Source organism: Rattus norvegicus, chromosome X (assembly GCF_021556685.1).
Source record: "Rattus norvegicus strain SHRSP/BbbUtx chromosome X, alternate assembly SHRSP_T2T, whole genome shotgun sequence".
NCBI classification, from domain to species: domain Eukaryota; kingdom Metazoa; phylum Chordata; class Mammalia; order Rodentia; family Muridae; genus Rattus; species Rattus norvegicus.
This window is the reverse complement of record NC_141554.1, coordinates 27,746,910-27,759,416: the sequence shown is the minus strand read 5'-3', so window position 1 is coordinate 27,759,416 and position 12,507 is coordinate 27,746,910. Positions and strand designations below refer to the sequence as shown.

The window sequence follows — 12,507 nt, the reverse complement described above, 5'->3', positions numbered from 1 at the left end:
AACTGATACTTGCTTGCAAAATAAAAATCAGATCTCTCCAATAGAAAGTTAAACACACTCCAAGGTAGGACTCACGCCAAGGAGTAGTTGGTTAAAAACAACAAACTCCATGTTATTTTTTGGTAAGCTGTTTTGTTTTGTTCTGCTGCTACTGCTGTTGTTGTTGTTATTTTGTCTTGGTTATTTTTCCCTCAGGATTTTCAGCTTTTACTTTTTAGAAAGAAAAATGTAAGCAAACCAGACAGAACATGCGTGTACACATGAAATTGAATCGCAGGGAGGTGATCTGGGAAGAGTTTGTGGGAAGAAAAACATGATCAAAATATATTGTATGAAAAAATTTTTAAACGAAAAACATTTTAAAGGAAAATGTCATAATGAAATCTGCTACTTACATGCTGACTAAAAAATTATAGTTGTCCATGGAGAAAACAAAGGAAAAGAGATGGAAATAGGAATTTTCACTGTATGCACTACCACATATTTTCTTTTTTTTTTTTACATTTATTTCTTTCATGGACAGAATATATACATGTCACAGTACACACATGGAAATCAGAGCCTGACTCAAGGGAGTTGGCTTTCTTCTTTCAGAGAGATGAACAGGGTCTTGTCGGGCTTGGTGATAAGTGCCTTTAACCACTGAGCCATCACCATAGACTGAACCTTTTGAATTTTAAACCATATAAACTGAAATTTAAGCATATTCTAAAAATTTAAAACATAAATAAAAAACACATATTATTTCCCATACACCCCCCCCACACACAATATATGCCTTTTTAAAAGTAAAGATGCAATTGCATGTTAATTTATAATCTGATTTGTTTCACTAAAAAACATGTCTTAGGGCTAGAGATGGCTCAATGGTTAAGAGCATTAATTGGTTGCTCTTCCAGAAGTCCCAGATTCAATTCCTAGCACCCTGGTAGAGGCTCACATCTGTCTGTAATGCAAGTTCTAGGGAATAGAACTCCCTCTTCTGGTCTCATAGGGCACTGCATGAACCTGGTACACATATATACATTTAGGTAAAAACATAAACAAAATAAAAGTAAATCTTAAGGCCAGGTGTAGTGTCACATGCCTTTAATCCCAGCACTTGGAAGGCAGAGGCAGGGAGATTTCAGTTTGAGGCCAGCCTGGTATACAGGGCAAGTTCCAGGACAGACAAAGCTACAAAAAGAAACACTGTCTTGAACAACCAAACAAGTAAAAAAAATTAATTATGCTATTAAAACATGCACACACACACACACACACACACACACACACACACACACACACACACACACACACACACACGTTTATAAATATATCAACCCAGAAATAGTAGTAGAACATGCCTACAATCCCAGCAATCAGGGTACAAAGGCAGGAGGATCATGATTTCAAGATGAATATAGCCTACATAAGTGAATTCAATGTCACCCTGAGGTACATAGGTAGACCTTATCTCAAAAAAAAGTGTGAGGGATGACTGGGGATGTAGTTCAATAGCAAAATGACTGCCTAGTATATACAAACCCTTAAATTGAATCCCTGGCATGAATTTAAAAAACCTTTTAAATATACCTTGAAACACGGAATGTCTATAGTGGCAACTATTTGAGAGCCTGGAGCATTACTTGAGGTCAGAAATTTAAGACCAACCTGAGTGACATAGTGAGACACCCATGTCAATAGGATAAAAATGACATCTTTCTGTGCTAATAGATACTAAACTGCTCTGTTCTTTTAGATTCTCTAATACTTGGACTCCTTTCTAAAGATATGCTATAATAGGGGTTGGGGATTTAGCTCAGTGGTAGAGTGCTTGCCTAGCAAGCGCAAGGCCCTGGGTTCGGTCCCCAGCTCCAAAAAAAAGAAAAAAGAAAAAAAAAGATATGCTATAATTTACTTAACCTGTGTTGGCAAACATTTAAACTAATTCCAAGCACATATCATTACAATGACGCAGTATGCACTGAACATTTCTCCTTACACATTCGTACAATAGTGTATACAATATACAATCTGTAAACTGAAATTCCTATGCATTTAATTATAAAACCATACTTTAAATGCATATTTTTTACTAGCAGATGACATAAAAGCACTAGGCATGCAAAGCTTAAGTGAGTTTGCCTCTTGGAACCCATATCAGAAAGAAAGAATGAATTCCCAAAAGTTGTCCTCTAACCATCACACCCATTCTGTGGCACTCTGGTATTGCCCATGATCCCCACTCCTCTATACATAATAGTGAATAAAACTTAACTAAAATTCCCTATTTTCTTTTGTTAAAGGTTTATTTTTATTTTATATACAATATAAAATAATTGAATATTTGGTCTGAATGTATGTATGTGCATCACACGTGAGCCTAGTGCCCATGAAGAGGGTATCTGATTCCCTGGAACTAGAGTTATGGCTGACTTTGAACCACTGTATGTGAGCACTGAAAACTGGGGTTCTCTGTGAAAGCAGTAAGTGCTTTTAATAGCTGAGCCATCTGTCAACTCAAAACACTGTGGTCTTTACCTGTACATTTACTAACATTATTTCTACTAGTAGTTCTATCATAATAACTTGCTAAAATTCTTGAACCTATACAACATCATTTTCAAAATTACTAGTTAGACTCCAGACCTCTCCCCTATCCACCATAACTTCTAAACAAAGTAAATATCTATTAACATTTGGATATTAGTCTAAATACTGCCCTTCTCTCACCTATGTTTCAACCCCCAGATCATTTTGTCACTGGTAATCTTAGTTACCTCTGTGCTTCTTTTACCCATCTTACCTGCCATTAGCCATCAACAGGGCCAGGGGGTTCTCACTGCCATCAACGTCCATGTCTGCTGAGTCATCATCTGAGTCATTCAAGCAGGCACCACCAATGTTGAGCTGTAGAAGGAGGAGGCTCAGTTGTCACCAGTCTGAGGCTCTCGGGTAAATCAAAATGGCCAGTTTCTTTTGGTTTTACTACTAAACTGTCAACCCTCTGACATGGGCCTTATGATATGCCTGTACCCAACCCCCACCTCCAACAATTATAGGAGTAGGAGGTTGAGAATATATGCCTGGCTCAGAGAAATCATAGCTCATGAAACATGTTCCCTAAATAGGGAAGAGGGCACCATTATTAGATACCCAGATAGGCCAACACAATACTCAGACAAGGTGAAGCCTGAGAGAGGAGACAAGGACTTGTTTGTTCAAGATTCTAACCTGACAGAAAACATTCTCAAATCTCATTCCCACCTCAGTATATCAAGATTCAATTCAAGTGTCATGTACCTGGCAAAGAGCTCCTGAGCCCTATCTAGATAGCATCAACCACTTTCTGTGCCTCAAAACCCCACATATACCCTTGATCATGGGTTGGCATCTGCACTTCATATCACTCATTTGTTTTTATGCCTATCTTCCTTTCTAGCCTCTCAGCCTCTTGAGTTCCATTCACAGCACCTATCACAGTGCCCAACACAGAAAATGTCTCAATAAATGTCTATTAAATGAGTGGAACTGGTAGCCAAACACCAGGGGCCCTAAGAGATGGAACAGGATAGCCTGTTTTTTTTTTTTTTTTAATACTGCTCTTCCAAGGGACCCAAAAGGGTTGGGCTGAACCCATGGGTCAGCACCCACCTTTGCTTTCTGGGAAGGGCCTGTCTTCAGTGCCTGATGACTGTATGGGTCCATGAGATTATAGCTCAACTGGCCAGCAGGCCCCAAGGCTGAACTCTGCTTGCCCTTTCGTTCTGCCTTCTTGAAGATATCCTTGGGCTTCAGGCCTTTCTTCTTTGAACCATTTTTGGAGGGCAGTGACAGCTTGGACATGGATACTGAAGTGGAATGGGCTGGCCTGGTTAAGGGGATGGAACCAGCTGGGAAGATCCTCTGCAGCCCAAAGATATTGCTCGTCTTCCCAACGTTCTGTTGGAAGATGTCCTACAAGAGTATTAGTACACGAGGGGGTTAGAGCTTACTCAAGTCTCTCTATGCTAAGAGCAGAGGTCTGTTCCCAGCATTAATGGTATTGCCATAGAAGTGGCGTATATACGTGTTCCACATATGCACACCCCTGGTTTCTGTACAGTGAGCCATCATACATTTATTGGGTGGCATTTCTTTACCCAGTGGTTGACAAGTAAAGAGAAGACGAGCAAAGAAAATCATTACTGTCAAAACTGGAGGGAAAAGTCTCCAAGATTAGCTAACACAAAATAAAAAATAATCAAGTACTTATCTGTGTGGTTGAAACTCTGGACTGTAGAACTTTTGAAGAAAGTTTCTAGTCTTAATTTTGCTACCAGCTATCTCTCTGACCTAGGGAAAGTTTTCTAGTGGAACACGCTCTAGAACTTGTTTGGTCAGCTGTAAAATCAAAAGTCAAGAAAAAAAGATGTTCTGTGGTTTCTTTGAGCTTCATGGGAGAAATCTTGGAGATGGATGGTATGTGGAAGGCAGATGAGAGGAACAAGGGGAGCTTTAGGTCTCTGTCCTTCATCCAATTCAAAGCAGCTATACTTTGATTTGTTATATAAACTTTTTCATATAAAATGTTATTTGAAAATAAAGTATTCCATTGCTTTAAAATGTTTGAAAGTCAATGAACAAGTCATGTTCTATCTCATGAGTTTTCTTCTCTCCAGCCCAAAGTTCTGTTTGTATAAAACTGGGTTATTTAAGAACTTGAAATCAAATAGTCATTTGACTCCTAAAAGGTATTAGTGGGTGAAATGGAGGAAAATGGGGTAGGATGTAAACACTGTAGACTACAGTGTAGATAGTGAAACATGCTGTAAGCAGTGAGGCCAGAAGTCCAAATTTTAGAAGCAAACCACCCTGTAGCAAGGATACGTATATGTGCATACACACATACATATACAATGAAAGAAAGAAAGAAAAGAAAGAAGGGAGAGGAGAAATAGGGAGGGAAATACAGACACAGAGGAATAGGGAAGGGAGGGAAAGACAAACACGCAGATATCTCTCAGGCACTAAATAGATTTGTACAGCTCCTAAGACAGCTTAAACATCAAGTCCAATTTTTCTCTGGCACCTTTGCTATTTCACCAGCCCACACTGAGTTTTCTCTTTGCTAAAAAGTCTATTAATAACAATGACTCACATTTATTGAGTACTTACTCTGCCAGGCACTGTGCGAGGGGCTCTATATTACCTCTCAATTCTACCAAAGATTTGAAAGGTTGGTAAAGTTATTCCTCATTTTATAGATCAGGAAACTGGGACTCTGAAAGGCTTTCAAGGTAAAGAGCAGGAACCAGAACCCAGGCTTCTCTTGAGTTTCTTACTACTACACCTCCTGCCTCATGGTGTATGCCACCTGTTGAAACATGCCTTTGTAATCATCTTCAACCTGAGTTTGCTATTTTGTAGAATTCAGAGATTAAGTCCAAGTATTAAAAGTAAGAACTACAACTATTACTATAATCTATCATTAGAATTTATTAAGTGCCAACTGCATGCCAAGAACTATACTCAATTTTCAATTTACATTACCTAAGGTTCTTAACAACTTTGAGTAGATTATCATTAATCTCTTTTTAGAGATAAGGAAACCCTTTCATAGAGGTTAACTATGTCTGTGAGTATATGGGCAGGCACTATATGGCAGGCACTATATCATTCATGTATCCCAAGAACCTAGCCCAGTGTGTAGCATGTCCTCAGAGCACATAATTATTTGAATGAATGACTAAATGAATGAATATGGCCCTTGATAGACTTTTCCCATTCCTTCCCTAGGTGTTATGCCAACTACAAAGTCCTGACCTGCCATTTGAGTCTCCAGCCCTTCCCAAATGCCTTCCCTCCTTCCATGTTTCTTACTTCGACCAGGCGGATCTCCCTAGCCAGATCTTTAATGAGCTGTACAGTCCGCACTGTCTCTGGGATCTCATCCTCATGGTCTGGCAGAGCCTGTCAAATAAGAAGCGTGAGACAACTGAATTCTTGCAAATATACCTGGGACAAGCAATAAAGGATAGTTTTTTAATAACTGATAGGGAACCAATTAGATTGTCCATAGGTAAAACAAAACCAAAAACTTTAATACATTTTTTGAAATACACAAAGAGGATTATAGACCTAAATATAGAACTTAAAAATATAAGTCCTATATAACAAGGAGAAAATTTTTTTGAAATTTTGCTAATCAACTATTTGTTGAGACACTAATAGCATGAACTACAAAAGAAAAACAGATAAAATGGACTGGCCAAATATGTAGAATGCTTTAAGAACATCTATTTGAATGAATGAATGAATGAATGAATGAATGAATGAGGAAGGTCCTTGATTCTTATCAATCTTTCCATTCCTCCCCCCACCCACTTATCCAAATAAAGTTTGATAACTTTAATGGTTCTGCCCTTCTAGTCTAGGAGGGCCACTGCAGGGAAGGAAGCAAATGCTTCCCATGCAATTCATCTGTACTTCAAAGAAGACTTCTTCCACAAGCCTGTGTTCCTTTATAGATGTCCTGCTCTCCTCTAGCTCCATTTGGCCATGCTGTTTGGAGCTATTCCTGGTATTCTGGTTCCATATTGACTCAGGGTATGAGTGCTTAAAAACTACACACTTTCTTTTGGTGTTCCTGGAAGAGTCAGTCTGAAGTATAATTCACAGTAAGGATCAGAAATAACACTAAAGATAGCCAGGATGGAGAAGATTGAAAACCAGAACTACAGGCTAAAGGCCAGGTGTCTGTGAGATCAGGGAACAAAGGAAATCCCGAAAAATGAAGTTGTAAAATATTAGGAGAATGTTGGCAACACAAAATGAAGAGATTGATGTACAGGTTAAACCATCTACAAGGTCTGAAACTATCCCTTTAGGTGATTATAAGGATGGAAGAAAGACTGTAGAGAATCTGAAACCTGAGACTGTCTTATTTATTCTATTTTTAAGTCTCTGAAAAAAATTTCATATACTATATTTTGATCACGCACACCCCCCTCCACCATCATTCTTCCCAAATCCTACCTACCCAACTTGTTCTATTTTTCTCTTTAAAACAAACAAAACTAAGAAAGAGAAACACACACACACCCCAGGGGTGGGGGAATCAACATGGACTCCTACCTCTAGCTATTATAAGTTATCTGCAATTGATACCTGCTGACAACAAAGAAGAAATCACTTTTCCCCAATGTAGTCCCGGTTATATTAACCACACCTTAGGGCCATCCCCATGACCCAGAGTATTCAACCAAAATAAAGGGAATTCATTGTTATTTTTCCATTTCTTAAGGTTGAATTTCTTAAATGAACATTTGGAAATAAATATATTTACATGGCTCAAAATTAAATAATTAAAAAGATATATTAAAAGGCATCCCTATCATTCTACTTTCCTCCACTGGTAACTATTTTTCATTAGCTTCTATATCCTTGCAGATTATGTCTTCAGGTGAATATGAACATATATAAACACAATTCTTGTTTCTTCCCCTTTTACATATATGGTTGCTTCTATAGAATATTCTGTACCTTCATTTGACAAATTCTGGAGATCTTTCCAAATCAGTACACAGAGAGCTTAAGAAAGATAATAATTATCTTTCATGGTTGTTTTACACTCAGTTGGATAGATGAATATTGGAAATTTTAAAAAGTAATTTTGGCAGCAGGCATTAAGAACCTTACATTTTTTTCCATATACTTTGATCCAGTAATTGATCTTTCAGGAATCTATCCTGAAGGAATAAACAAGAGATAAGGAACAAAGACATATGCTTATGGATAATTACTGTATGATTTGCTCTACCTACAGCCCTTCAAATAAAGAAACAACTAAAAAGCTACTATAAACAAATTATTAGGTGATTCCTGAAAAAGAATAGCATGTATGTAGCAACTAGGTATGTAAGGGGAACTTAATACAAGAAAATTAAGCAAATCTAGTGAGATACAAAATTAAACAAATACTGCAATACCAATTATGTTTCTAAATGTGCATGCAGGAGCCCAGAGATACAAGATGTAAAGCATATATATGCAGGTCTCCAATTTACCTGCAGTGCCCTCAAAAAATACACACAAGGGGCTGGAGATGCCTCAGCAGTTAAGAGTGCTAGCTGTTCTTCAAGGAGAGAGGTTTAATTCCTAACACCCACACGATAACTCGTAACTGTCTGCAACTCCAGTTTCAGGGAATCTGACACCCTCTTCTGATCTCTCTAGATACTGCATGAATGTCTTGCCCTTACATTCTGGCAAAACACCCATATGCATAAACAAAAAGGAAAAATATAATGTACACATAAAGGACCAAAAGGAAATATATCCAAATGTCAATGCTAATTCCTCTCAGTTAAATTTACAGGTGAAAATTTTCTTTACAGTCATCTATATATTTCTAAGTCTAAAGAATAAGCATATGTATTATTTCTTAAAATCTGAAATAAAGGTTCCTAGCCTAGTTTTCCACTCTAATCCAGGAGGCTATTTGCCTCTTTGATTTTATGACTCCCCAAACATCTATCCATAATCTTTATGGAAGGAAGAACTACTAAGTAGGTAAAGAAATAAGTGTATTTACTTCTTTCCTTGTCCAGGCTCTAAAGGCCAAGTTCAGAGCTTTACCACCATGGACCAGGTAGGAGGCAGGATGTCTCCTGTTCTCTCGTAAGCCTAAAGCAGGCACAAAGAAGAAGAATATCAATTCAAAGGATGAAGGACTTGTTACTTTTGTCAGACAAGCAAAGAAAATGCTGAGGGTTCTGGGCACTCCCTCAGATCTGTTACATTAATAGTGTTCACTTACTAAAAACTTACGACGTACTAGGCAGCTTTCATTTAACTTTGATATCTACACTGTAAGCAAACTTCACTTTATAGTTCAGGAAACTAAAGGTCTTGAGAGGGTCTTGATCAAGGATATACATGTTGTAGGTGCCAAAACACAAAGACGTGTCCATTTGAATATAAAGTCTGTGTTCCTTCTATTGAATTCTTCAGCCTTTTAGGTCTCAAAATTGTCTGTTTTGCCTTCCTTCATGAAGAGGTTATTAATATCTAATTTTAGGCTTTATCAAGAATTTTCTACTGTACTAAACTGGTCAGAAAAGGTAAATGAGTCATTAGTTATTGCATGTTTTAACACTTACATGACAGTCTGTGAAAGTGGCAGAGTATTGGGTAGGAAACTGTACTCACTGGGCCATGAAGTCCTTTGTAACTGCGATACTGACTCCTTCTGGCCTAGTCACTTGAAGAATCAATTCTCGGGTCCAAGCAAGAGACTTACTTTATTTCAGACAAGAAGCAAGGGACTCACTTTATTTCAGACAAGACTAAGAAAGATGAAAACCAGCAAGCTGGTTTCCACCAGGGCAGATACCTAGGACCACAATGATGCCAGGATGTCAAGATGGGCCTTATCACTGAAGGAGGCATATCTGGGATACCCATGAATCATGTGATATGATTTCGTTTGTATACTATTCTTCAAATGACAAAATTATGGGGATGGAAAGCAGATTAGTAGTTTCCAGAAATTATGAAGGAGAAAGTGAGTAAAGTATAATGGTATAATAGTTATGATCATATTTTTTGTTAGTATAAAAAATTACAGTTTGAACAACTATATCAGTATACTTTATTCTAGCTTACGCAACTCACTGCCCTCCTCTCTCTTTCCCTTTTCTTACTCCAGAGTCTCACTTTCTACTTCCATTTTATACATACTGCATCACCCTTTTGTTCTGCCCGTCCCTCACCAAGTGTGTGCAATCTTCTGACTTTGTAACTCAATGTTTTATCTTCAAAGTTCACACTAAATAACCATGCAATTGAGTTATCAAAACAAATTGCAAAAATGCTTCAAAACATTTTAAGTCAGTTTACAATTTCATGCTGGACCCCATTTTCTGTTGTCCTTGGCCACACACACAGCTGTATGCATCTTTTGGCCCACTGGTTGGATATGTCTCTTTCTCTTCTCCCATAGTCCCCTTCTAATTTGATGTCTCTGTCTCTCTGTCTGTCTCTCTGCCCCCCACACACATGCACGCACTATAAATTGTAATCTAGATTCTATATGTGAGAAAAAATTTGTCTGATTCTGGCGATTTTGTTTAATATAATGATCCCCAGTATATTTTCTGCAAAATATAAAAAAATGTCACTTTCCATTAGAGCTGAATAAAGTTCCACTGTGTCTAAGTAGCATATTTTATTTATCTACCATCTGTTCATGGACCTCTACCCTATTTCTATATCTTGGTTATTGTAATGTTTTATATTTAAGATATTAATGATGTTTTAATATACACAGCAAGGCAGCAATGATAGCAAGTTTTCACCTCCCATTCCTCCTCTCCCCCAATTTCCACACTCCCTCTACTTGCTCCTTTCTCATAGCAAAAATGATAGCTGGCAAGGAAAACCATACCTCGGAAGATGTCCAGAATATGTTTTCCCACATACCAACAGATGGTCTCGAAGTTGGGAAACTTGAAAAGGTCTGCTGTGCTCAGCCGCTTCTCAATTTCATAGGCCCTGGAAGGAAACATAATGAGTATAAAAAGGATCCTATTTACTGAGCACCTATTATGCACCAAGTGCTATTCTCAATGCTATGTATCTACTGTATTTAATCCTCACAGTGACCCTGTAAAACCCTATATACAAAGAAACTTTGAGATCAAAGATTATATACCTTACCAAAGGTACATTAACAACCAAGTGAAGAAAGAGAATTAACCTTGTCAAACTGTCATTAAAAACCAAGATACTGTACAGCAGCAGTGGTGGGAAACACCTTTAATCCCAGAACTTGGGATGCAGAGGCAGGCAGATCTCTGAGCTTGAGGCCAGCCTCATCTACAGGGTAAGTTCTACGTCAGCCAGGTCTACAGAGAGAAACCCTGTCTTTAAAAAAAAAACCCAAAGCCCAAGATACTTTCCTTTCTTGTTGTCTTCATCATACTTTAATGCATTCCTTACTCAAGGGACTTACACAAGGACGGTAGCACATAGGAACGGACAATGTCAGAACTCACTTGAGTTGCATTTCAATGTTAAGGCTATGTAAAAAGTTCCCTCCAAAGGCTAAGCAGTCCACTGGTGTTAGCACAGCATGTATCCACCCTGTAGTAAAAAGAAGGCAAAAATCACAGTTAGCCAAAGACCTTTTTTACTTTGGACACTTCACTACCAGGTTAGTTTAACCTTCACTCCTTAGAAATAGCTTACCAATAATTCAAAATATATTTTTTTGCTGTGGCAATAGCCAGCATCTCCTACTCTATCATTCTAGTAACATGAACGGAATCAACTTATGAAGTTAATGCATCTCTCTCCACTTGAATTACCTTTTTGTTGTTTTACCTTCTCTAAAAGAACATCACTCTTTTGCTAGAACTACTCTTTCAAAAATGCACACCATTAAAACACAATCATTATCCTTGCCTTTAATTTTCCAATGTTATGTTTTCTTAGATCCTTTCCATATTCATCTCCCTTCTCCATCCATCTATCCAGAAGATTCATGTCCCTCCATTATTTCTCATATTGTCTAGTACTCCAAACTGTTTTTTATACCTCTAGGTAAAACTAAAGCCTTTCAAATTGATAAAACACTATCACCAATACTCTGTGATCACACACACACACACACACACACACACACACACACACACACACACACAAAGTAGCAACCACTAAAATCAAAACAAAACTAGAGCAAATAACTAGAACCACTAAAAAAAAAGAACAAAGTAAATTCTAAACCTAAAAAAAAAAATCACATAAAAAATTCATGGGATCACAATAAACCAACCTTGAAAAGGATAAAGTTAGAAGACTGACAAATCTCAACTTCAAAATTTATTATAAATGCATAGTAATCAAAGAGACACAGCCAGAATACAGCAAATACAGAGGCGAATGCCAGCAGCAAACCACTGAATTGAGAACGGGACCCCCATTGAAGGAATCAGAGAAAGAACTGGAAGAGCTTGAAGGGGCTCGAGACCCCATATGTACAACAATGCCAAGCAACCAGAGCTTCCAGGGACTAAGCCACTACCTAAAGACTATATATGGACTGACCCTGGACTCTGACCTCATAGGTAGCAATGAATATCCTAGTAAGATCACCAGTGGAAGGGGAAGCCCTTGGTCCTGCTAAGACTGAACCTCCAGTGAACGTGATTGTTGGGGGGAGGGCGGCAATGGGGGGAGGGTGGGGAGAGGAACACCCATAAAGAAGGAGAGGGGGAGGGATTAGGGGGATGTTTGCCCGGAAACCGGGAAAGGGAATAACATTCGAAATGTAAATAGAAATACTCAAGTTAATAAAAAAAATAAAATAAAAAAAGTGTGCATAATCATAAGGAGAGACATATAAATCAATGGAAGACATAAGATGCAAAAATAAACCTATATATGCTCAGCTGACTTTTCCTGGTTTGTTTTTTCATTTGATTTTTGGTTTTGCAATACTGAGGAACAAGCCTAGGGCCTTGGACATACTCAGCAGGTACT

The 12,507-nt window shown here is 38.0% G+C and overlaps 1 protein-coding gene across 26 annotated transcripts in view; it reads right to left on the bottom strand.

The window, feature by feature from the left end:
- Window positions 1-12,507, bottom strand: part of Phf8 (PHD finger protein 8) — a 98,810-nt gene that overhangs the window by 52,009 nt on the left and 34,294 nt on the right. For 13 of the 26 annotated variants that reach the window (XM_087600112.1, XM_087600120.1, NM_001434157.1 and 10 more), the window contains 6 exon segments: window positions 11,022-11,109; window positions 10,412-10,518; window positions 8,558-8,649; window positions 5,845-5,934; window positions 3,637-3,939; window positions 2,789-2,892 (listed from right to left, as the gene is read on the bottom strand). In XM_087600112.1, the coding sequence (XP_087456238.1) occupies window positions 2,789-2,892; window positions 3,637-3,939; window positions 5,845-5,934; window positions 8,558-8,649; window positions 10,412-10,518; window positions 11,022-11,109 (784 nt within the window). 26 annotated transcript variants of the gene reach the window in all.